Source organism: Triturus cristatus, chromosome 3_2, assembly GCF_964204655.1.
Source record: "Triturus cristatus chromosome 3_2, aTriCri1.1, whole genome shotgun sequence".
In the NCBI taxonomy this organism is placed as follows: Eukaryota; Metazoa; Chordata; class Amphibia; order Caudata; family Salamandridae; genus Triturus; species Triturus cristatus.
The window spans coordinates 689,173,336-689,195,797 of NC_140584.1; the positions used below are offsets into that span (position 1 = coordinate 689,173,336).

Sequence of the window (22,462 nt, forward strand, 5' to 3'; positions counted from 1 at the left end):
GCAATCACCCAAGGGCTAGAAGACAGCTAGCCTCCTGTTGAAGTCTCAGGCACAACAGACTTCACCACCAGCCTCCTGTTTCCTCCCAGCAAGGATTTCTATCTGCAGGTGAGGCTCCTGTGAGTTCCAGGGCCCCTAGTTCTACTACAGAGAAGAGAGTGCTGAAGTCGTCGCTAACGCCCGTTTGCGAGCCGCCGCAGCCGAAAACGCTCGGAAAATCATCGCGCTGCTGCCGCTGAGTGCTCGCAACCCAAGATCAACTCATCGCACGTTTGCTGGCTACCAAGTGCTCGCTAAACCCAAAGATCATCGCATCGCACGTTGGTGGGCTGCCAAGTGCTCGCTAACCAAAGATCATCGCATCGAGATCGCTGCTTCATGACATCGCAGCGCATCCGCCATTTTCATCGCATCGCATCAGGATCATCGCTCCCTCGCGGAGCGCCCTTTCTTCACATCGCAACCTGATCGCACACGCAACAGGATCGTCGCATCGTCTACTCCCTCGGGGCAAGGAGTCATCGCATCAACGGCCTAGCGTGCAGAAGTTTGACGCATCGTCTCCGCACGCATCAGCAGATTGGTGCTCATCCTCCCTAGCGGCAAGGATTCAACGCATCGCCGGCCTCGCGTGCAGCAAATCATCGCTACAGCTCCTTTGCGACATTTTAGTTGTTTTGCTACGAAATCCAGTTACTTTGTAAGTAAAAGGGTCGCAGAGACCACTGCTTTGAACTGAATTCCTCTTTGCACACATTAAACTATTTTTGCAGCATTTCAAGAGTAACCCTATTTTACAGTATTGTGGCTTTTTATCGTTATTGGTCTTGTGTTAAGTCTATATAAAAAAGATACTTATTTTTTATAATTACTTGTGTGGTGTCCCTTTGTAGTGTTCTTCACTGTGTTACGGTGTATGGTCATAAATGCTTCACACACTGCCTCTGAGATAAGCCTAGCTGCTCGTGCTACGTTACCACAGGGTTGAGCAGGGGTTATCAAAGGGTGTAGCCCTCTTACTCTGACTTAGGAAGAAGGGTCCCTACTTGGACAGTGGCCAGCCATTGCCAACTAGAGACCACTATTTCTAACAATAGTCCTTTTCAGATTGTTACAATACCAAATGGCAGTAGTGTTGTCTAGGAGATCATGCACTAGTCTCCCTTTGATGGATGGTAGGAAGGACATCAAGGCCAAGTGCATGGCCTGCAGCTCCAGAAGATTGATGTGGAGATGGTACTATGCCGGAGATCATAGGCCTCTGATCTTAACCTCTCCCAAATGGCCAACCAAATCCAGAAGCGATGAATCAGATGGGAGAGGGGTCTGCCACTGACCAAATTGCAGTCCAGCAACCACCACTGCAGGTCTTTTTCAGTCTTCTATGAAATCTGGCCAAGATTGGAGAAGGCTCCTTGATGCTGTGTTCTCTGGGATTTCAGATCCCACTACAGATACGGCATATGCCACCTGTCACGTTTGACCAGCAGGATACAGGAAGCCATCAGTCTCAGCAGCCTCAGAGTCAACCTCACTGAGATCATAGCCTGAAGGTCCTGGACTCTCCAATCCGTGGGTAAGGCACAAAACTGGACTGTGTCCAGAATGAGTATGGGGTGATTTTGGCATGTTGATAGTGAACTCCAGTGTTAAGAGGTTCGCCGTAGTTGGGGTGGGTGACGACTGCGTGGGATAAGCCCATCTTCAACAGTCACTCATCGAGGTAGGGAAGGACTGGAACCCTTGACCTTCAAAGATGTGCAGAAGGGCATTGAACACCACCATCACCATTGTGAACAACCTAGGTGCACTGGTAAGGCCAAAAGGGAGCACTGAGAACTGAAAGTGCTTGTGGCGGACCTGAAACCCCAGGTAACGTCAATGGGAGTGCAGAGCGTGGAACATGAAAATAAGGGTTCTACGGCCAATTGGTTCCTGGGAGAGAGAGCAAGTTAGTGGCCTGGAGGTAACCAGGGCACGTGCAACTCAGAATAGTGCAAGTGGTGGAACATAGGGGAGCCGTGTTTAGACTTCTTATGTTTCTTAGATTTTTTGGACTGAACGTCGAAGTGACCATTCCTACTCACTACGGAATATAAACAATAGTGTTTTCCAAAAGTGTGAAGGGATGACTACATCGCCACATTGTTAATGTCCATCCCTGACAGCCCTCGCACCAATGCTAATGTAGAAGACTTTGCTCAGGTAGAATGAGCTCAAACACCTTCTGGCTGATACTTGTGTGCCATGGCGTTGCAGATCATGATGCACAAGATTACCCATCTGGGTAAAGTTTTTTTGTGGACTGCCTTGCCTTTCATCTTTCCAACATATCCCATGAACAGTTGATCATCAAGCCTGTATTCTTGTGTTCTGTCCACATAAATGATGATTGCTCCCTTGGGATTAGGACGAATGTGGGGAGGATAGAAAGTGAAATGGGTAATAGAATGTCATAAGTGGAAGGGGATGACTACTGTAGGTTGGAAGGCAGCCCTGGTTCTTAATACCAGCTTGTCAGGGAAGAAGAAGGTGAATGGAGGTTTTACGCTAAATCGTAATTTGCTTACCCGCCTTGCTAATCAAAGAAACAGTCTTAAATGTCAGTAGACATAAGGCACAACTCTGTTATGGCTCAAATGGTGAGCATATTAGGCAAGTAAGAACAAAACTGAGATCCCACTGTGGCATAATAAAGCGAGTAGGAGGATACTTGCAGAAAAAACCTTATAGAAATCTTAAAAAAACAAGAAATTTAAAGAGTGACAGTTGATCAGGTAGACATAGAAAAGCTGACAAGGCTGACAAAGAACTTTTAACAGTAGCAACTGAGCACTCTTGGTGTGCTAGTGAGAGGGCAAAATGGAGAACGTCCGACAGATAAGCCAGTCAAGGATCTATAGATTTGTTTGTACACCATTTAAACGAATTTGACCCCCATCTGCCAGAATAAACAGTTGTGGTGGAGTGTCTACCTGAACATTAAATAACGCCCATCACATCGGAGGATAGGGAAAAGGCACTTAGGCTGCCCTGTTCAATCTCCAGGCATGAAGGTGAAGGCCCTGGAGGCGGGGATGAAGAACCTGCCCCATCGACTGCAAGAGGAGGCCTACCCATTGAGGGAGATACAGCTGAGGGCACAGGCAGAAGGAGAATGAGGTCTGAATACCTGAACCTGCGTGGTCAGCAAGGAGCAATCAAAATTACTTGGGCTCGGTCGAGGCAAATCTTTCTCAAGACTTCAGAAATCAAGGGTATGGGAGGAAACACATTTAAGTACTTCAAGCAAAACCAACACACAAAACCTCCCTGCATCAGATACTGCAGGGTACAGAATTCTGGTCAGTGAGCATTCTCTCAAGTGACAAACAAATCTATCTGAGGAGTCCCCCCACAACTGGAAGATGTTCTGGACTACCTCTGGTTGGAGGCACCACTCCAGGTGGGCAAGATAAAGACAGCTGAGAGTGTCCTCTCTCACTAAGAACTTTGGCCAGGTGATTTGCCACTACATATCTCTGATGGTCCGACTGGAGTTCTACAGCTTTCCTGCAGAGAAGATGGGACCTTACTCCCCCTTACTCGTTGATATACCACATCATGGTTATTTTGTCTGTCAAGATTTGGATTGACTGACCATGGAGGAAAGCCTTGAGATCCAGACTTATTACCCGCAATTCCATCCAATATATGTTTAAAATGCGTTCTTCTGGTGATAAGAGGCCTTTGATCTCCGATTCCTCTAGATGACCTCCCACACTAGAGTTGAGGCATATGTAATCATTGTTGCACTGGAGGAAGAGAGTGAAATTACTTTCCTTGAGAAAGGTTGCTGCTCACACTCCTCATTGGAGATCCACAGCATTATCCCTGAAGATCTTGAAACAGGCTTGTAGATTTCTGTTATTTTGGAACCATACCCTGCGGAGGCATCCCTGGAGGCCCCTCGTGCCCTCCTGCATTGGTGACCAACCGAATCCAGAGGCTAGCAAACCGAGTAGGCATAAAACAGATAGGACTGGAATGACCAGTCCATCTTAAAACACTGGAATCCTAACCTGAATGTCTTGAATGCTCTGTGGAGGAGGGAAAGCTTGACTCGATGTAGTATCCGTACTACCCCAATGACAATATGCGCTGAGAGCTGTCCGGCAACACACCATATCTGGAGCTCTGGCTATGATGAGCCAGTCATAGATGTAAGAGAATAAAACAGACTGCCGTCTGTCTTAGATAGGCTGCGATCCCCACCACCTTCGTGTAGACTCGTGGTGTGGAAGTGAGGCCAAATACAAGGACTGCAAACTGGTGATGTATTGATCCAATTGGGAAGCCAATTAACGTTCTGTGAGACTAAAGGATAGGGATGTGGAAGTAGGCATCCTGCAGGTCTACAGATGCCATCCAGTCTTCTGCTTCCAGCGGTAGCAGAATCTGAGCGAGGGACAGCATTTTGAACTTTTCCTTTTTGAGGTACCAGTTCAAAACCCTGAGGTTTAGGATCGGGCAAAGACCATCATATTGTTTGGGATCAGGAAGTACTGGGAGTTTCATCCTTGAACCCTTTCTTGCTCTGGGCAACTCCAGTGCACCCTTTAGGAATGAAGATTATACTTCCTGTTGAAGGATGCGCAGATGGTTTTGAGGAATACTCCTGGTCTGGGAGGGATGGGATGTAGTGAGTGTTGAAAGAGTATGGGATACCCCATTTCCACAGTTTGCAAGTCCTGAAGTAACGGTCCTTCAGGAGTATGCTTCATATTAGAAAAACACGCACCAGGGGGGAAAGCCTTCTCCTGTCTGGCCCCCTTATATTGGAATCAGCTACCCGCCCATCTATGGAAGTGTACAGATTACGTTAATTTCAGAAAGCTTCTCAAAACAGAGCATTTCAGATAATAACGCTACTATCCTATGGTTCACTGCGGCACTGAGATACCCCTTCCTCGGTGATTCATGCGCTTCATAAGGAAAATGCTACTTACCAGTATGCATCTGTTCTTGGCATGTAGAGTTGTATACTTTAGCATAGATCGCCATCTGGTGTTGAGCTCGGATGTTTGCACTTTGTTTTTGATTGAGATGTCTTTGTTAGTCACGAGATAGGTGACTCCTCCTTATGGTGACAGTGCGCATGGGCATCGACTCCATCCCCAGATTATTTTTCGCCATAAAGGGTAATGATAGAGTTAGTAAGAAAGTAGAAAAGTGTGTGGTGTAGACCAGGTTGCTGCTTTGCAGATGTCATCTAGGGGAATGTTCCCTAAGAATGCCATAGAAGCCCCTAGTTTGCGTGTGGAATGAGCTCTAGGGAGAATGGTTAGCGTGTGTTTAGCTTTGAGAAGGCATATTTGGATGCACTTAACAATCCATCTTGCAATTCCTGTTTTTGAAATGGAATTGCCCTTGTGAGGTGGGGAGAAAGATACAAAGAGTTGTTTAGTCTTTCTAAAAGGTTTAGTTCTTTCTATGTAGTATAGTAACGCCCTTTTGACATCTGGCGTGTGAAGAGCACGTTTTGCCGCTGAGTCTGGTTGAGGGAAAAAAACTGGGAGTTCAACGGACTGATTAAGGTAGAAGGCAGAAACTACCTTGGGTAGAAATTTTGGGTTAGGTCTAAGAGCCACTTTACTATGATGCATTTGCAAAAACGGTTCTTGTATGGTTAATGCCTGGAGTTCACTAACTCTTCTGAGGGATGTGATAGCTACTAGGAAGGCTACCTTCCAAAGCGAGGAACTGTAACTTACATTTGTGTAGAGGTTCAAATGGAGGAACCATGAGCCTGGTAAGGACAATATTGAGGTTTCAGGCTGGAGAAGGTGAAACTCTAGGTGGAATTATTCTTTTAAGTTGTTCCATAAATGCTTTGATAGCAGGAACTCGAAATAAAGACAAGTGTTGTCTGTTTTGGAGTTAAGCGGCTATTGCAGCTAGATGTAGCCGTATAGATGTATTTGCCAAATTACATTGTTGTAAATGCAAGAGATAACAGATAATGTTTTGAATGGAAGCATCTAGTGGGTTGATTTTGTTATTTGTACAATAAACAACAAATCGCTTCCACTTTGCTGCATAGCATGCTCTTGTGGTAGGACGTCTAGCCTCTTTGATGACGTTCATACAATCTGGTGGGAGATTGAGGTAGCCAAACTCTAGGACCACAGGAGCCAGCTCACAAAATTGAGTTGACTGGGATTTGGATGTCTTATCTCTCCATGTCCACACTGCCCCAGGAAGGGCGGGGAGCCGCCCTGAAAATGACACCACGCGGCGGCCAGTCTCCGGGGAGGACGACACCAATATGCATGCCTCCGGAGAAGGAGCGTCTGAAGTCGAATCCGCGGTACGACCCCTGCACGGAGCCGTAGAATCCGCTGCCTGAGGTAGGACGTCGGTACCAGCCGGCATCGCCGGACAAGGGACCTCCAAGTCACCCCGCACCCGGGACCGGAGTGGAGACCGGAGTAGAGCTGGAGCCGCACCGGACCCGTGGCAGCGCCGGAGTGACGCCGACCCGACCCCAGCAGAGGCAGCCACCTGCGCGGGGGATCGAGACGGGCCTGGGAGTGGCACGAAGCCCTGTGACAGCTGCAGTAGAGAATGAGGCGAAGATCGCTCGGCAACCCATGCGGCGGTGACCGGGACGATTCAACCTCCGACTCGCCCTCCGATGAGGCAGCCACCTGTTTGGAGGGACGAGAGGGGCCCGGAGAGGGACGAGGGGTCTCCCATTGGCCTCGACCAGGGGCGGGACGAGGAGGGTCAACCAACCTCCAGGGCTCCGCACGGTCCAGCTGCATCCGGCGCCATGGCGGTGTCACGTCGGCCTTAGACAGGACCACTCTGTCAAAGGACTGAGAGGGGCTCAGGATGCGACCCGAGCCCCGGCGACCTCCCGCGACACCACAGGGACCACCGCGGGAGTTTGCAGCGAGGCAGACATGCCATGGCCTGAAGGAGGTGCACCAGAGGAGCCGCATCCCAACAGTACCACATCCTCCAAGCCTGGATCCGAACCAGTCGGCGCCGGGGCCGAATCCACCGCACCGCCGCAGAGGGCCCTGCGCAGAGGGCCCTGGGCAGAGCGAGGGATTCGCCGACACCCCAGGAGGGGAAGGAGGAGGAGACACCAGCGAGGCCTGCAAAGCCACCGTGTATGTCTCCATTTGGACTCTCGACGCCCCAACACCGGGAAACGGTGGATAGGACGACACGCGGGGCCGCATCACCCGCAGAGAGTCCACGCCCCCCGGAGGCCGGAAACCAGCCCCCGGGGACAAACTGCGACACTTACCCATCGGGGAGCGACGCTCACGTGACATCGGAGAAAGGCGAGGACGACGACCACGGCCGAGTCTGAAGCCGTCCGTCAAAGCAGACAGAGGGGAGGGCGTCGACTTGGAGAGATGCGCTGAGAGAAGTTTCATCCTGCGCTCCCGCCGCGACTTCGGCTTCAACTGTTGGCAGTGCGTACAGTCTGTGGTGCCGTGATCCTCCCCCAAACACCACATACAAATGAGGTGAGGGTCCGTCACCGACATAAGATGCCCACAAGACGTGCGAGACTTAAAGCCCGAAGCCATTCGCACACTGTTCCACTAAAAAATGGAAGAAAAAAGGGGCCTAACAGGCCCGTAACAAGGATTGGATCCGCGTTGCACGTGGAAAAGGAAAAAACTGACGTGGGCACGCCGTGGCGGGTCTTATGTGACCTCGCTGAAATCATGTACGACGCCTAGGCATGTGGTGTCGCCCCGCCCCAGCGCGCAGTGATGCTGTGCCAAAAGTTTCCGGATCCAGTCTCACACCTGGGGATAATTCTACATGAAGGAATCTGCAGCTAGTAGTCTATATCAGATGTAGAATTATCCCCAGGTGTGAGACTGGATCCGAAATTTTGAGCCGGGGGCGGTACCACACGACCCTGCCCTGACGTCGTCCACGGCGTGACGTCAGCGAGGTCCCACCCCGGCGCGCTGTCAGTTTTCATCTGGGATCTTTTCCACGCCACAACGCAGAGCCATCACAAACAAAACTGTGAGAGTATGGGAACAGTGTGCGAAAAAAATTGGCTAAACAAAAAGGGAGAAGCGAATGGTGAGGAACAGCACCATTAGGGACAGTGCCAAGCACTGCGTTACTGAAAGTTATGGAAAGGAAGGAGCAGAGCACCGCTCTGAGAAGCAACCCTGCAAAGCGAAGGCGATATCCTTCCTGGAGGCAGAAAAACATGTGAAAAATGTCGTGGCAGACGACAAAGTCTTCAACCACATTCTATAACAGTGAAGGGCAACAAGGCCGGAACAGTTGAGTAACGACAAATCACCCAAATACATCACCTTGAAGGAGTGTCGTATCCCCTGTAAAGAGCTAAGGGCTGAGGCACAGCCAAGAGACCCCAACCCAGAGAACTGCAGAGGAGTCAGAAACCCCAAGCAATGAAAAAAAGGGATTAGAGTATGAGTAGGCCCCACACTGGAATAACCAGGGCACAGGGATGCAAAAGTACACATGAACCTACCGTCCAATTACCACAAAAGGAGGAGTGGAACAAATAAACAGAACAAAGCATCCCGCCAGGGAGGAAGTAAAAGAGGGCACCTGCAGAATACAAAGCCACCCGGAGGGAGGCGAGTGCAGAAGACCAAGCTGAAGGGTCCTCGCAGAAGGGCGGGCCGTGAAGGAATCTGGGGCTAGAATCGTCTCTACCAGATACATTGTTAACGAAGGTAAGTAACTTGTACATCTGATAGAGACTACTAGCCGCAGATTCCTTAACGTAGAATAGATACCTTAGGCATACCCAGGGGCTGTGCCATGGGAACAGGAAGGACGTCCCAGCCCCCTCCAAGCAGAAGTAAGCAAGAACAAGGGGAAGGGAAAGCCAGGATACCACAAGCCTACCCGAGGAGCAAAGGGCGTCCGCCAGAAAACCTGGAGGGGCAGAAGGCACCCTGCGAGTACCAGAGGAAGAAAAGAATCACCCTCAAAGCCAAGGAAATGAGGAGGAACGGAGGCAGAGCCCGCCCCAGGCGCACGCAGCAGACAGCTGGCAAAGACTATGAAGCAGCGGTTCAGAACAAGTGTAGCGCAAGACGAAGACAGAGGCAAGGGAAACCCCAGAACAAGCCATAGAGAAGGACCACCCCAGGAGCACCACCGGCCCACGAATAGAAGCGGGGCCAGCCAGAAGAGAAAGAGATACATGTAGTACCGACCGAAAGCCGGCAACCAGAACACAGGAGAGCACCAGGAGAACCAGCCCCCTTGGAACACACGGCAGACATGCCCCGGCCGAAACGGCGGAGAACTAGGTGGAAACACCAAGACACAACGCTGCAATCAGCATGACAAAGGTCGGTCCGGTGATCCAGAGGCGAAGAGGGAAGGAACCCTATAGAAGAAGGATAGAAACACCCTCAGATACTGAGTGGGACAAAACCTGGAGCAGCACAAAAAGCGCAAAGGCGGAAGAAAAAGGGAGAGAGAGAGAGAGAGAGACCACACCAAGCGGTATACTGCGACGCCAGGAAAACGCGAGGAACCTGAGAAGGTATCCACACCCGCCTAGCTTAAGACAGGGCTATACAATAGCCAACAAATACCTCACCTAGGGTATGAATCGTCCCTGAACAAAAACAGGGAAACACCTCTTAGGGAAACCCGCAGCAGCTGCACTTAACAGCAAAAAAGCACTCACCACAAGCTGAAGGGCTGAACCAGCAGCCATAAGAATAGAGGGGCCAACTGAAGGACCCTGAAGGCATTCCAAGTCGCACACAGCACACAACGGGCCAACCGAAACATAAGGCCCCAAAAAGAAAGGTGGGATAAACGCCTCCCAATAAGCACCTGTAGGACTGACCAACCGGAGCTTACGGAGGGGGAAGGGGACGGAGCCCCACAAGGAGTCTCTGAATAGCGGAGTTCGCGTGGGTGTGAAACAACAGAGTTCCATCAGAAGGTAAATCCACAAGATGCTCCCGAACATTCTTTGGAAAGACACCATCCCACAACCAAGCATGGCGGCGCCAGGCCACAGAACTTGCCATAGCACGGCCGAGGGAATCAGAGACGTCCAAGGCCAAACGGAGAATGAATGTAGCTAACTCCCGACCATCCCGCACATGGTGCCGCAGATCAGCGCGGGCACCCTCTTGGGAGGCGCAAGACAGAAGGGACTCCGCGGAATCTCACAGGTCGGAAGTAGCCCTGGCCAACACACAAAGTGTGTTGAGTGAGCGCAGAGCAGCGCTAGTGGAGGCAAAAATGTTACGCCCCCAGGAGTCCAGCCACCGGGCCTCCCGTGATGTCGGGAGCAGCACTGAAGGCAAGGAAGGAAAAGAAGCCCGCAGGACAGGGCCCTGGGCAGATGGGTGGGAAAAAAGGCAAACCGGATCGTGCGGAGCAGGACGGTGGCAGTGAAGGAGCGGTTGAGGCACCGGATCCCCAGTGGTAGGGAGCCCCCAGGACCCCAGAAGAGTGTTGTGGAGCGACGCTTCAAATGGGAGAAGCGACTCCCCTCCACCAGAGCCCTCGTGGAGAACCTCCGATAAGTGGTCCATAGGGAGTGGAGCAACCGGATTGCCCATCTGCAAAATGCCAGTGGCCGTGGAAATGGCCCGGACAAAGGCCACACTCGCCTCCGTAGGGCATAGTGGGGGGGAAAGCAACTCTGCCGTGGGCGAAGGCTGCAAACTAAGACGCCCGTCCCTGTGCCCTGTTGGAGGGAGAAAAGACCAGCCCCTGTGGGATGGAAGACCCACGGACAAGTGGGGAACCTGAGGGGTCTCTGGAGAGGGCGGAGAAGCCTGCGGGGCAGACCACTGCAGGGAGCGGAAGAGCGGGTCTGGGGGCTGTGGACATGGAGACGGCATAGAACCCGCCCTGGAATGCGCTGGAGAAAAGGCCACAATGCGGCACCCAGTCTCCGGTGAAGAGGAGACAACAGCTCTACAGAGAGGAAGGGACATCCGGAGAAGAGTCGACGATCCGTCGTCGGGACACCGACGGGGAGTCCACCACAGGCACCAGTGAGTCCTCGACCGGCGCCGAAGTGTCCACCAGGGGCGCCGGGTCAACCTCCACCACCACGTGCCTCATCGGAGAGGGGAGGGCGGAGCCTAAGAGGCCAATGAATGGCACCGAAAAGGCGCCGGCTCGACCCCCGACGAGGCAGTCGCCTGCACAGAGGACCGAGAGGAGCCTGGGGAAGCGTCCTGGGTCTCGCTTCCACCCGCGGCGCTGCCCGTGCCAGGGAGGAAAGCCGTTGATGCCGGAGAGGCGTCGGCTGGGCCTCCGGGAAGACAGCCGCCTGCCCAGAGGACAGGGGGGGGGACTTGGGGATGAGCCGTGAGTCCCGGCGACCTCCTGCGACACCGCAGGGAACCCCGCGGGGCTTTGCGGTGAGGCCGGGACGCCATAGGCCGAAGAGGGGAACCCAGAAGGGCCGCACCTCGATGGCACCACTCCTCCAAAACCTGAAGCCGAACTCGTCACCCCCGGCGAGTCCGCAGAAGGCCCCGCGAAAGGCGAGGGATCCATGGACGTCGCAGGAAGAGGGCCTAAGGAAGCCTGCAGAGCTGTAGCGTAGGCTTTCATCTGGGCCCTCGTCCCCCCAATGCCGGGAAACGGCGGATAGGGTGGCGACGGGCGAGAACGCACGTCCCGGGAGGGACCGGCGCCCTCTGCCGAAGGAGGACAGGGTCTCGGTGGCACACTGCAAGACTTACCGGGGGCAAACGACGGCAATGGACGATGCCGGAAACGGCGGCCCCTGGACCCGTCCAAAGTAGGAGACGGACCGATCAGGTCAAGCGGGCCGACAGCAATTTCATCCGACGCTCCCGCCGGGACTTCGGCTTGAGATGCTGACAAGCCTCGCAGTCCGTAGAGTCATAGTGCTCGCCCAAACACCACATACAAATAGTGTGAGGGTCCGTCACCGACATCTGACGTGCACAAGAAGCACAGGTCTTGAAGCCTGAAGACATTGCACACTGTTCCCAACTCAAGGTGCTAAAGAGGCCTGAAAACAGGCCAAGGAGCACACTCCAGATCCGTGTTGCACGCAGAAAAGAATGAAACTGACGTCAGCACGCCGGGGTGGGACTTATGTGACCTCGCTGACGTCACGTCCGCGGACGACGTCTGGGCGGGGTCGCGTTGTACCGCCCCCAGTGTGCAGAGATGCTGAGGCAAAACAAAAAATTTCCGGATCCAGTCTCACGCCTGGGGATAATTCTACGTTAAGGAATCTGCAGCTAGTAGTCTCTATCAGATACTTTCCTGCCATGTCTGTACGTATTAGGACAGCTTTGCATAGTACCAAGAGTTGGAAAGACTTTAGTACTAAAAAGATTGCTTGTAACTCCAGATGATTTATGTGGAGTTGTTTTTGTCGAGGGGTCCACGAGGGGTCTATAAGCCCAGAACAGTTTGACTTTGTAGATGAGCTTCCCAGCCAGTGATCGGCGCGTCTGTTGTTAGTACTATCTGTGGAACCAGGTCGAGGAACGGCTGCCCTTTGGAAAGGTTTTGTGTATTCCACCACTGCAGAGAGCGATGAGTGCGGCTGTCCACCAACACCAGATCTGTCAGCTGACCTTGAGCCTGGTTCCACTGATGTGCTAAGCATTCCTGCAATGGACGCATCTGGAGTCTTGCATAAGGGACGATGAGGATGCAAGAAGCCACCATCCCGTTTAACTGCATAAACACTCGAGCTGGCAATGAGTGTTGAGACTGAAATTGCTACTAACTTGCAACAGAAGTCTTCTTCATATTTTGTGGCCCATTGATGCAAACAGGAAGTCAGCCAACAGACTCTTGGAGTCTCTGCTTCTAACTGGGCTCAGGAGATGACTTCTCCACGACCAGGACACAGCAGGCAAAATCCTTACTTTTACTAGCCCCAGGAGCAGCAGGTGCAGTCAAACTTTGGTGCAGCCTCTTCTTTGCAGGGTCAACTGGGCTGGCTTTCTTCGGTTCTATTTTCCAGTCAAGCAAGATCGGAGTTCTGGGTGCCCCTTTTACACCAGAAAGTGGCCTTGGGGGAGGTTGCGGTCACTAGCTAATGGGCTACTAGGTTTCCCCTCCTCCCTGATGACAATTTTCTGTGAAGGGTGGTATCCAGCTATCTCAGAGTGCTCTATTCTGCCCACTTCCAAGATGTCAGGACCCCTCTCGTGGTGTGAGGAGCTCGGAAGCCCACCTTGGAGGTGTGGCTACCTGTGGGCTCCACACTCATAGAAAAACTGGTTTGGCCAGTGTTTTAGTCCTCCTTGTCCCCGACACCAACGTGTCTACTAGAACAAAATGGCAGACCCTTTCTCGTGTGTTCACCATTTGCCCTTCAAAGATGACATCCCCTTTGAAGCTCGCCTTTTGGACCCCTTGCAGTTCTTGCCAGGAAAAGGTAAGACCTCCAGTGGCAGGCCTCTATTGTTACTCGTCCTGGGAGCTGTTGATACGTCTCCTTAGGCAGGCAGAAGGCTGTCTTGTGGCCAGCCTCAGCAAATGGCCCTGGAAAACTGGGCAACAGAGTGGCAACTTTTTAAAAGTTGCATGTGGCAACAAGTAACATTAATTTTGACTTCAGCATCAAGTCGGGCTTAATGTAAAGAGTTGTTTGATAGCTTTAAATACCAACTTTGATAGTTCAGTTCCGAAGTTAGCACAGCTGAGGGGTCAGCATGTAACTTTGTACTTGCCAACGGGGCTACCAGTACCTATCCCAATAAAATCCACAATTGCAGGTTTTGAATGCTAGAACATGTTAAACACATGTTCTACTTTTCTAATATGCTGCACCCTGCTTTAGGACTCAACATGCCTGCTGTTGGGTTTACTGACACACATTAATAAAGGAAGTTGGGCTTTGCCATTGATTAAAATGACAAAGTAGACTTAGCAGTTTTAATCTGCTCATCCAGTCTGCAGTGGCAGACTGGGAATCACGTTTTACCTTGTGCTACTACTCGAGGTGGCAAAATAAATGCTGCAGTTCCTGAGAGGACACTAACTTACAGGCCCTGGCTACCCCTGGTACTTATACCTAGATACTTAGAAGTTAGCTTCTGTTAATTTGGTATGAGCCAATCAAATATACACATTTAAGGGTCAGGACACTAGCAAGGAGGTCTGGGTAAGTGGCCTCAGTGCACTCTCACTCGAAAACCCAACAGAATCTGTCCAAAACCTAGGGGGAGACTATACCGAAAGAGGCATTCCCTTACAAAACTGTAAATGAACTCATATGGTGTCTGATCCTTCACGTCCCAAATATTGTAAATTTATCAAAACCATTGCTGGTCCACTGCACTTTTTAAGCCTTCACTCACTGTGTGATCTCCTTAGCACTATTATGAAGCAGTAAATATGTATGTTTATTTTTGCAAGTCTATACGAGCCTCTATAGTGATTATATATATTCTCATAATTAAATTGTCTTTTCCAAGTGAAAAATCATTATTGTGCCTCAAATTCATTTCTCCACGTGGAACCATTGTTCTTTATGTAGTTGAATGCCCCTGCTTCTAGGTAGTTTTACTCTGCCCATTTTGTGTAGCCTCTGGTACATGTAGGCACACAAATGGTTAGCTGCGGTATTGTTATCTGGTCCGAAACAGCAGAGGCAGTTGCCATGTGGATTCTAAAGGACTTGTGTGGTCTGCAACAAGGCTTGAAACCTCGAAGTTTTTGAGGAGACATTTGTCATATACACTGTCTGATAGTGAGGATTCTCTGCAGTGAGACAGCGAGAGAGCACTCCAGAACGTGTAAATGAGGTGTGTAAAAACAGGAACTGATGCCAGCGTGCAGGTTTTTGCCTAACATACTCTGTTAACGTCATGTCCAGAGGCAGAGTTGTGTAGTGTCATCTTGCAGTGCTGAAATGCTTCTGAGAAGGTCTGGAATTGCAATTACTGCCTATATATATTGAGTGATGTCAGTCTCCAGTAAAGAGCATGTGATAAACTGGAAGTTCAAGTGCAGTTACGTCTAACAGACCACAGATACTTGAAGAGGGGCACACAAATCTGGCACCTACAGAATGCTATTGGGCGAGGGTAAACAGCAAACTTTAATCAACCCAGAGAACCACCATGGCATGCACAAGCTCTTACTGTAACAACCTGGACACAAAGTTGTTGAGTTTGGCAGAACTTATGGAGTGGAAATGAAACTGAGAAGAGTGAGCCCATGAACACGAAACAGGCCCTAATGCAATTCACTTCTTTGTTCAGCTGCAGCACAGATTTGCAGCAAATGAGGAAGCTAGGGTTCAAAACATCTGATAAACTGACTCTGTGTCTCTCATCATTCTGACATAGCAGGTTGTGTTAATGTGACATAAGAATGTGAGAATTGTGTAGCACTATCACCAGTGCAGCATACAATTGGGTAAAAACACACAGAGAGTGATTAAAGCCAAAAGTAAGAATTTAGAACTCCTAGTGTTCTCCTGCACACAGAACCTCAGGGTCCACTAAAGAGACTCATTTGAATGTGGAGATAGGCATCCAGTTCTTCTTGTGTGTTAATGCTACCTGCCTATCGCACATTATTATTCAGGAGTCGCGAGCCAATATCTTATCAGTTTAATGGGGGGTCTGAACTGTACAGTATGCCTTCATTCTTTAGATCGATGATAGCAGCCTCAAAGCAGCTCCCATACACAGTATATACTGCATATAATTGTATAGTAATGTGCCAAATAGATGCAAGTATATGTTTCGGCTAGTCACATGTTCAATGTAAAATATGAGTACACCTTCAGCGCCGATTTTAAATATCAGTAAAATTACCACTCAACTTTAAACAGTAAAGCTGAGAAAATGTTTTGCTAACATATTTGTTTTAAAAATTGTTTTCAAAGTTTGGCTTACCTTTTTGTATGCGTACTCTCCTCTAAGCGAAGGTTTCGAAGGTGACACTTTCATCTGTTAAAAAATGAAAAAGACAACTGAAAAAGTCAGAAATACAGCCAGAATATATACACCCATTTTTAAGCAGGGCCTGAGACGGCGCATGCGCTCTTGCTTGTGAGACTATTGAATTCAAGTTCGAGCCTGCGACAATGCATACACTCCTTGCACATGCGCTCTCACTTGCGAGCCTATTATATACAAACTCCAGTTCACTCTATGTCACTTTGTTCCACGGCACTGCACTCTACGCCTCTGCACTCTACTCAAAACCAATACACTCTATGCCACTGCACTCTACACCAATCTACTCTGCATCAATGCAATGTATGCCACTATACTCTACTCTGCAAAACTACGCCACTGCACTCTACATCTTTACACGTCAGTTTACTCTGCACTTTTCGACTCTACACCAATACACTCTACACCACTCTACTCTGCAACACTGCACTCTCCACCACTGAACTGTACACCACTCTACTCTGGAACAGTCTACATCACTCTAATCTCCTGTGCACCACGGCACTCTTCGCCACTTCATTCTATACATATCTACTGTACTCATCACCCCTCTAAACTAAGCTAGTGTACTCCACCCCATACTATGCACCACTGTACTCTGCACCACTCCAATGTAGGCCATTCCACTCTACTCTGCAACATTGCACTCTACGTCACTACTCAACCCTGCATCACTCAACTGTATGCAACTTCACTCTAGACCACTGCACTTTTCTCCACTCTGTGCCACTCCACTCCACACCACTCTATTCTGCACCACTCTACTCTACGCCACTGCGTTCTAGGCCCCTACTCTACCCTGCACCACTGTTCTCTACGCCACTGCTCTCTGCGTCACTCTACTCTGCACCACTGTGCTCTACACCACTGCATACTACTCTGGACCACTGAACTCTAGGACACTCCACTTCACTCTACCCACTATACTCTGCATCACTCCACTCTAATCTGTTTTGCCCTACTGCACACCACACCACTGCACTCTATGCCACTCTACTCTCCAATCCATCTCTACACCGCTTCACTCTACTCTGAAACAATCTACGCTACACCAGTGCAACTTATTCTGCGTCACTCTACACCACTCTACCCTATGTCACTGCACTCTGCACCACTATACTTAAAACCAATTCACTCTACACCAGGGCACTCTATGCCAACCTACTCTACACCACTGTACTTTACAGCACTTCACTATAGGCCACTCTATTCCACTCTATGATGCTCTACTCCATTAAGCTCTGCTATAGTCTATGACACTCTACTCCACTCTATTCCACCCCACAACACTATGCTCTACTGTATGCCACTCTACGACACTACTCCACTCTACGATGCTCTAAGCAACTCCCACTTTTGAATTAAATGCCACCTTACACCACTCTATTCTATGACACACTACTCCTCTATACTCCACTCTACTCTCTGACACTCTATGCGCACTCCACTCTACGCCACTCAACTCTACAACACTCTACTCCACTTTATACCATTTCACTCTCCTACACTACTCCACTCCACGACAATCTACTTGCCTTACACAACTCCACTCTACAACACTCTACCAACACCCTGTACGCTACTAAACTCTGCTCTACACAACTCCAAACACTCTATGCCACTCACCTCAATGACACACTCCTCCACTCTGACCTTCTCAACTCTACGCCCTTTCACTCAACGACACTCTACTCCCTTCACAAGACTCTACACCACTGCATGACACTCCACTCAATTCTACACTACTTCAGGCCATGGCATAACACTCCACTCTACTCTACACCACTTTATGATACTTCACTCTGCGACACTCTCCTTTACCCTGCTAACTTTAAGCTATGCTGAAGAGCATCACGCTTGTATATAACATGGCTAAAACATATTGGCAAAGTCAATATTTCTTGCATAGGTGAGACATTTTGGCTTTGCCAATGCTAGTTTCAAAAGTGTACTAGCTCTGGATGCATCATAGTTCGTTAAATTATTATTTTTAGCCATGCTGCACAGCAGCCACGCTGCTTTACAGCCTGGGTAGAAATCATTTGCAAAGTCAGCAAAAGCCAATAGCAGAGCTAATCATCACAAGGGTGAGACCTATTGGATTTGAAAATGCTTGTTTTTCTATCAGCAATATCCAACACTTGGAAGAAGGCAGCTCTGATAGCCTGTGTTCTATTACATTTCTATAACCTAAAGTAGCCAGCCTTGAATAGACAAACTACACAGGCTAATGTTTATCGGTTTTCATCTAATCTACCCCCTCTTGGCATCTAGTACAATTTAAACAGGTGTATTTGTGCTCATTTAGGTATTTAACATAACTTTATATAACTATATCCATTAGCCATATACATTCATTTTCACAGTGAGACAAGCAGCTAGATTCATTGATTTAAATATTGATCTGAATACATTTTTGAGAGATAGTGCTAACATTTGTTTCAAAGTGTTGTTCTCTCTTTCGTACATAGATACCCCAAGGTTCAGTATGTCCCTGTGTTAGTAGTAAGAGTTTTTACCTTAGAGTGAGGAAAAACTGGGGAAATAGTTGCTTTCTAACAATTTCTGATTATTTTTTCCCTAATAGGAGTCACTCTTTCTTTTTAATAATTTACCAGGTTTTTCCTGGAGAATCGAGAAAAGGTTTAACACTGGCGGTGTGGGTTTACCTACTAAACTAGTGATCCTGATTTGGGTGGAAACTCCCATTTTAGCCCAAATCTGGATTTCTTCCCTACTCTTCTTGAGGTCATATGTGGAGGCTTCACTGAGAGTACAGGCACAGCTAAACAACACTACTTTCTGAAGTAACAACAATGTGAAAACCCAACCGCAAGTGTCACTAAGTACAGTGGACAAGAATGTTAAAACTTTGTGTTCATACAAACCAAAATACAACCCTAAATTCAAATAATTTGAAGGTATCGCAAATAGAACAAAAAGGTAAGAATTTAGTAGCAATTTCAAAATTTTGACTGTTTTGAGTTGTAAGACTGCCCTTTTCTACAGTATGAAAGGACAAGGAGATGGTTGCAAGTAGCTCTTGATGGTTCCTTTGCTCATCTCCCTCTTCAGGAGGTTATGCTCAGCTCCCTCTTCAGGAGGGAAGGGCACATCATAACACAGAAATCTGCAGGTAAGAGACTCTTTTTTAACAATTCCTCAAACTTGCTTATCTACCTGAAGAACAAGTTACTTATCCTGGGTAACGATGTATCTGTAAGAGACAGGTTAGTTGTAGATTCCTTACCTTAGAATTAGCCCCAGGCGTCAGAATCTGGATAATTTTTTCTTAGCAGTACCCCTGCACGTCGGTAGGTGGCGTCTGTCGACTCCACGTTTGGAGTTGGCGTCTTGGTCGCAGGAGTGATGTTGCGGTGTCTACTTAGACGCCGCCCCTGCGCGCTGAAGTCTGTTCTGAAACAACTTTTCATGCCAGAAGAGCAGAGCCATGAAAGGCACTGACCACTGGTGCAGCACAACTATGGCCCTATAAGGGAGTCTCTATCCCTAGCAGTCTATTCGCAGAGCAGGGAGGAAGAATGTACAACTAAACTATGTCTTTTATAGATGTACGAGTTACTTACCTCTGGTATCGATGTATCTAGTAGAGACACTTCTAGCCGCAGATTCCTTCACGTAGAATTATCCCCAGGTGTGAGACTGGATCCAGAAACTTTTTTGCCAAAGCATCCCAGCGCGCCGGGGGCGGGGCGACATCACGCGACTCCGCCCAGGCATCGTCTGCGTATGTGACGTCAGCGAGGTCACATAAGACCCGCCCCGGCGCACCTACGTCAGTTTTCTTCGGAGGACTTTTCCGCACCACAACGCGGAACCACCAGATAAAAAACTGTGGAAGCATGGGAACAGTGTGCGAAGAACAGAAAAATTGGAAAGAAACAGTGACTAACAACACCACCAGAGTAGTGCCAACACCGCAGAACCCAAGGGCAGGGAAAGAAGAAAGAAGAAGAACAAGCAGAAACCTGCGCAGTCACCCTGCCAGCACTTAGATAACCTCCCATCCCTGTGCCCCGGAGGCAAGAACAGGCATAAAAGTCATGGCACACGTAGGAAGCCCACCCACCCCATCCTGAGCAAGGAATGGGACCAGTCCCAAGACAGACAGGGACAACAAACCTCCAAGCCACCCCAACCTAGAGGGCAACCACCCACAAGGGACAAGGGCAAGACAAGGCCAGATGACCCTTAATCAGAGGATAGCAATGGAGGGGAGGGAGGACAGGGATAGAAACCAGTCCCCCCAAAATCTGGAGTAGCCAGAGCAGCAGGGTACCGGAACACCAAAACCCCATCCTCCAAAGGACCAAAGGAGGAATGAACCGCCCCCAGACGGAGTCACCCGCAAGAACAAGGAAGGCACTCACAGGAGACACAGCCCACTACCGGGAGGCAAGTACCGAAGACCAACCCAAGGGTCCTCGCAGAATAGGGGAGGAAGGGCGGGCCAGGAAGGAATCTGTGGCTAGAATCGTCTCTACCAGATACATCGTTACCGAAGGTAAGTAAGTCGTACATCTGATAGAGACTACTTGCAGCAGATTCCTTCACGTAGAATAGATACCCTAGCAATACCCCCTGGGAAGGAGGGTCTGCGAAAGGATCCCACCAGCCAATGCAGAACAGAGGGTCCACAGGGGACTAGATCTGTGGACCAGGTAGAACCTCGTCCCCTGCCAGGCCAAGGGAACCCCCACATGGAGGACCCCACCGACCCCAAGGGGATGTACGAGGGAAAGAAGGCTGAAGAGGCTTGTACACTCACAGCAGAGGAACCAAGGGCAAGGACTGAGAGACCGAAGCACCCCACTCCCCCACAAGGCAACATAGCTTCCGCCCAATGCCAAGACAGGAAAAGCGGAAGAAAGAAGAAGAAGAAGCCTAGAGAGCCCAAGGAAACTAGGGGAAAGAAGGCGAACCCACTCCAGATGGAGAGCAGCCTGCCAGCCCGAACAGCACTGGCAGTCAAAGCCAGAAGCAAGAAGAACAGCCCGAGGCCCCAGGAAGGCCGACTAGGCGACGCCCGGCAAGGGAGACAGGATCATTCCAGACCTCAGGACAGGAGCAGGGAGAGGAGGAGAGGCCCGGGCCACCACTATGAGTGGCCGCGCACACGACCTCAGGAAGTAAAAGCACCCTACCTAAACGCCATGGAGAATAGGCACCCGAAGGCGACCAGAACCCTCTAGCAGAGCGCAAGCCATATGACAGCTACCACTACCCCACATAGGGTACGTTAAGATCTAAGATATGTGAACCCTCTTTGGAAGAACTTTCGCAGCAGAGGAAAAACCAAAAGAGCCACGGGGAAAAAAACACCCCCGCTGAAGGCTTGACAAGCAGCCCAAGCAAAGCAGAAGGCCCAATCTCAGGACCAAGCCTGCGCAACAACTCATGCAGAACCACACACAATCAACACAAGGGCCGTCCAGCAGCCAACAATGCCAAAGTCCCAAGGAAGGACGTAAACGGCCAGAAAACACACTGCACAGCCAGAACAGCCAGCTTAAGAAGGCCCAGAATCAACCAAACTCAGAAGTCACTGAGGAGGGGACGGAGGAGGAGGAGGATAAGGCGGAGGAGGAGGCGGACAGAGCCCAGGCAAGAGCCTTTGGATGGCGGTGTCGGCCAGGGCATGGAACAACAGGTAGCCATCAAACGGAAGGTTGACGAGTCACTCCAGAATATTCTCAGGGAGTACCCCGTCCCGAAGCCAAGCATGGTGACGGAGCGCGACTGAGGAAACCATGGCCCGGCCCAGCACCTCTGAGATGTCTAGAGCGGAGCGGTGAATAAACACCACAAGCTCCCGGCCATCCAATGCATGATGCCATAAGTCCACCAGGCCAGACTACTGGGACGCTTCAGATCCCAGAGACTCAGCCGAGTCCAACAAACAGGAGGAGGCCCTAGCCAGCACACACAAGGTGTTAAGGGCCCACAGTGCCGCGCTGGTCGAGGCAAACATGTTGCGTCCCCAAGAGTACAGCCAGCGGGCCTCTCGGGACGGCGGAGTCAACAGTGGGGGCAGGGAGGGAAAAGCAGTCCGCAAAAGGGGGCTGGCGGCTGAGGGGAGAAGGGAAAGACACGCCCGGTCACGCTGCGCCGGGAGGTGCCGGTGCAGAAGATGCTGAGGCACCGGGTCCCCTGAGGCCGGACACCTCCAAGCCCCCGTCAGGGAAGAGAGGAGCGAACCTTCAAAGGGAAGTAAGATTTCCCTCCCACCAGAGCCATGGTGGAAGACCTCCAATAGATGGTCCGCCGGATAGTGAGCCACCGGGACACCCATGCGCAGGATGCCCACAGCCGTGGACACCACGTGAGCGAAGGCCGCACCCGCCTCCATAGGGCCCTGCGGTGGAGAAATCAGCTCCTCCGTGGGCGACGGCTGCAAACTAAGGCGGCCGTCCCCGAGGCCAAGCAGGGCGGGCAAGGGCCAGACCTGGAAGTCAGAAGGAGCCGAAGAATGAGGGACCTGC

General features: G+C 50.3%; 1 protein-coding gene across 1 annotated transcript in view; it reads right to left on the reverse strand.

Moving 5' to 3' along the window:
- VPS8 (VPS8 subunit of CORVET complex) overlaps positions 1-22,462 on the reverse strand; it is a 1,789,524-nt gene that overhangs the window by 110,429 nt on the left and 1,656,633 nt on the right. The window contains exon 44 of the mRNA XM_085648738.1: positions 15,897-15,950. Coding sequence (XP_085504864.1) covers positions 15,897-15,950 — 54 coding nt within the window. The remainder of the gene's footprint in view (positions 1-15,896; positions 15,951-22,462) is intronic.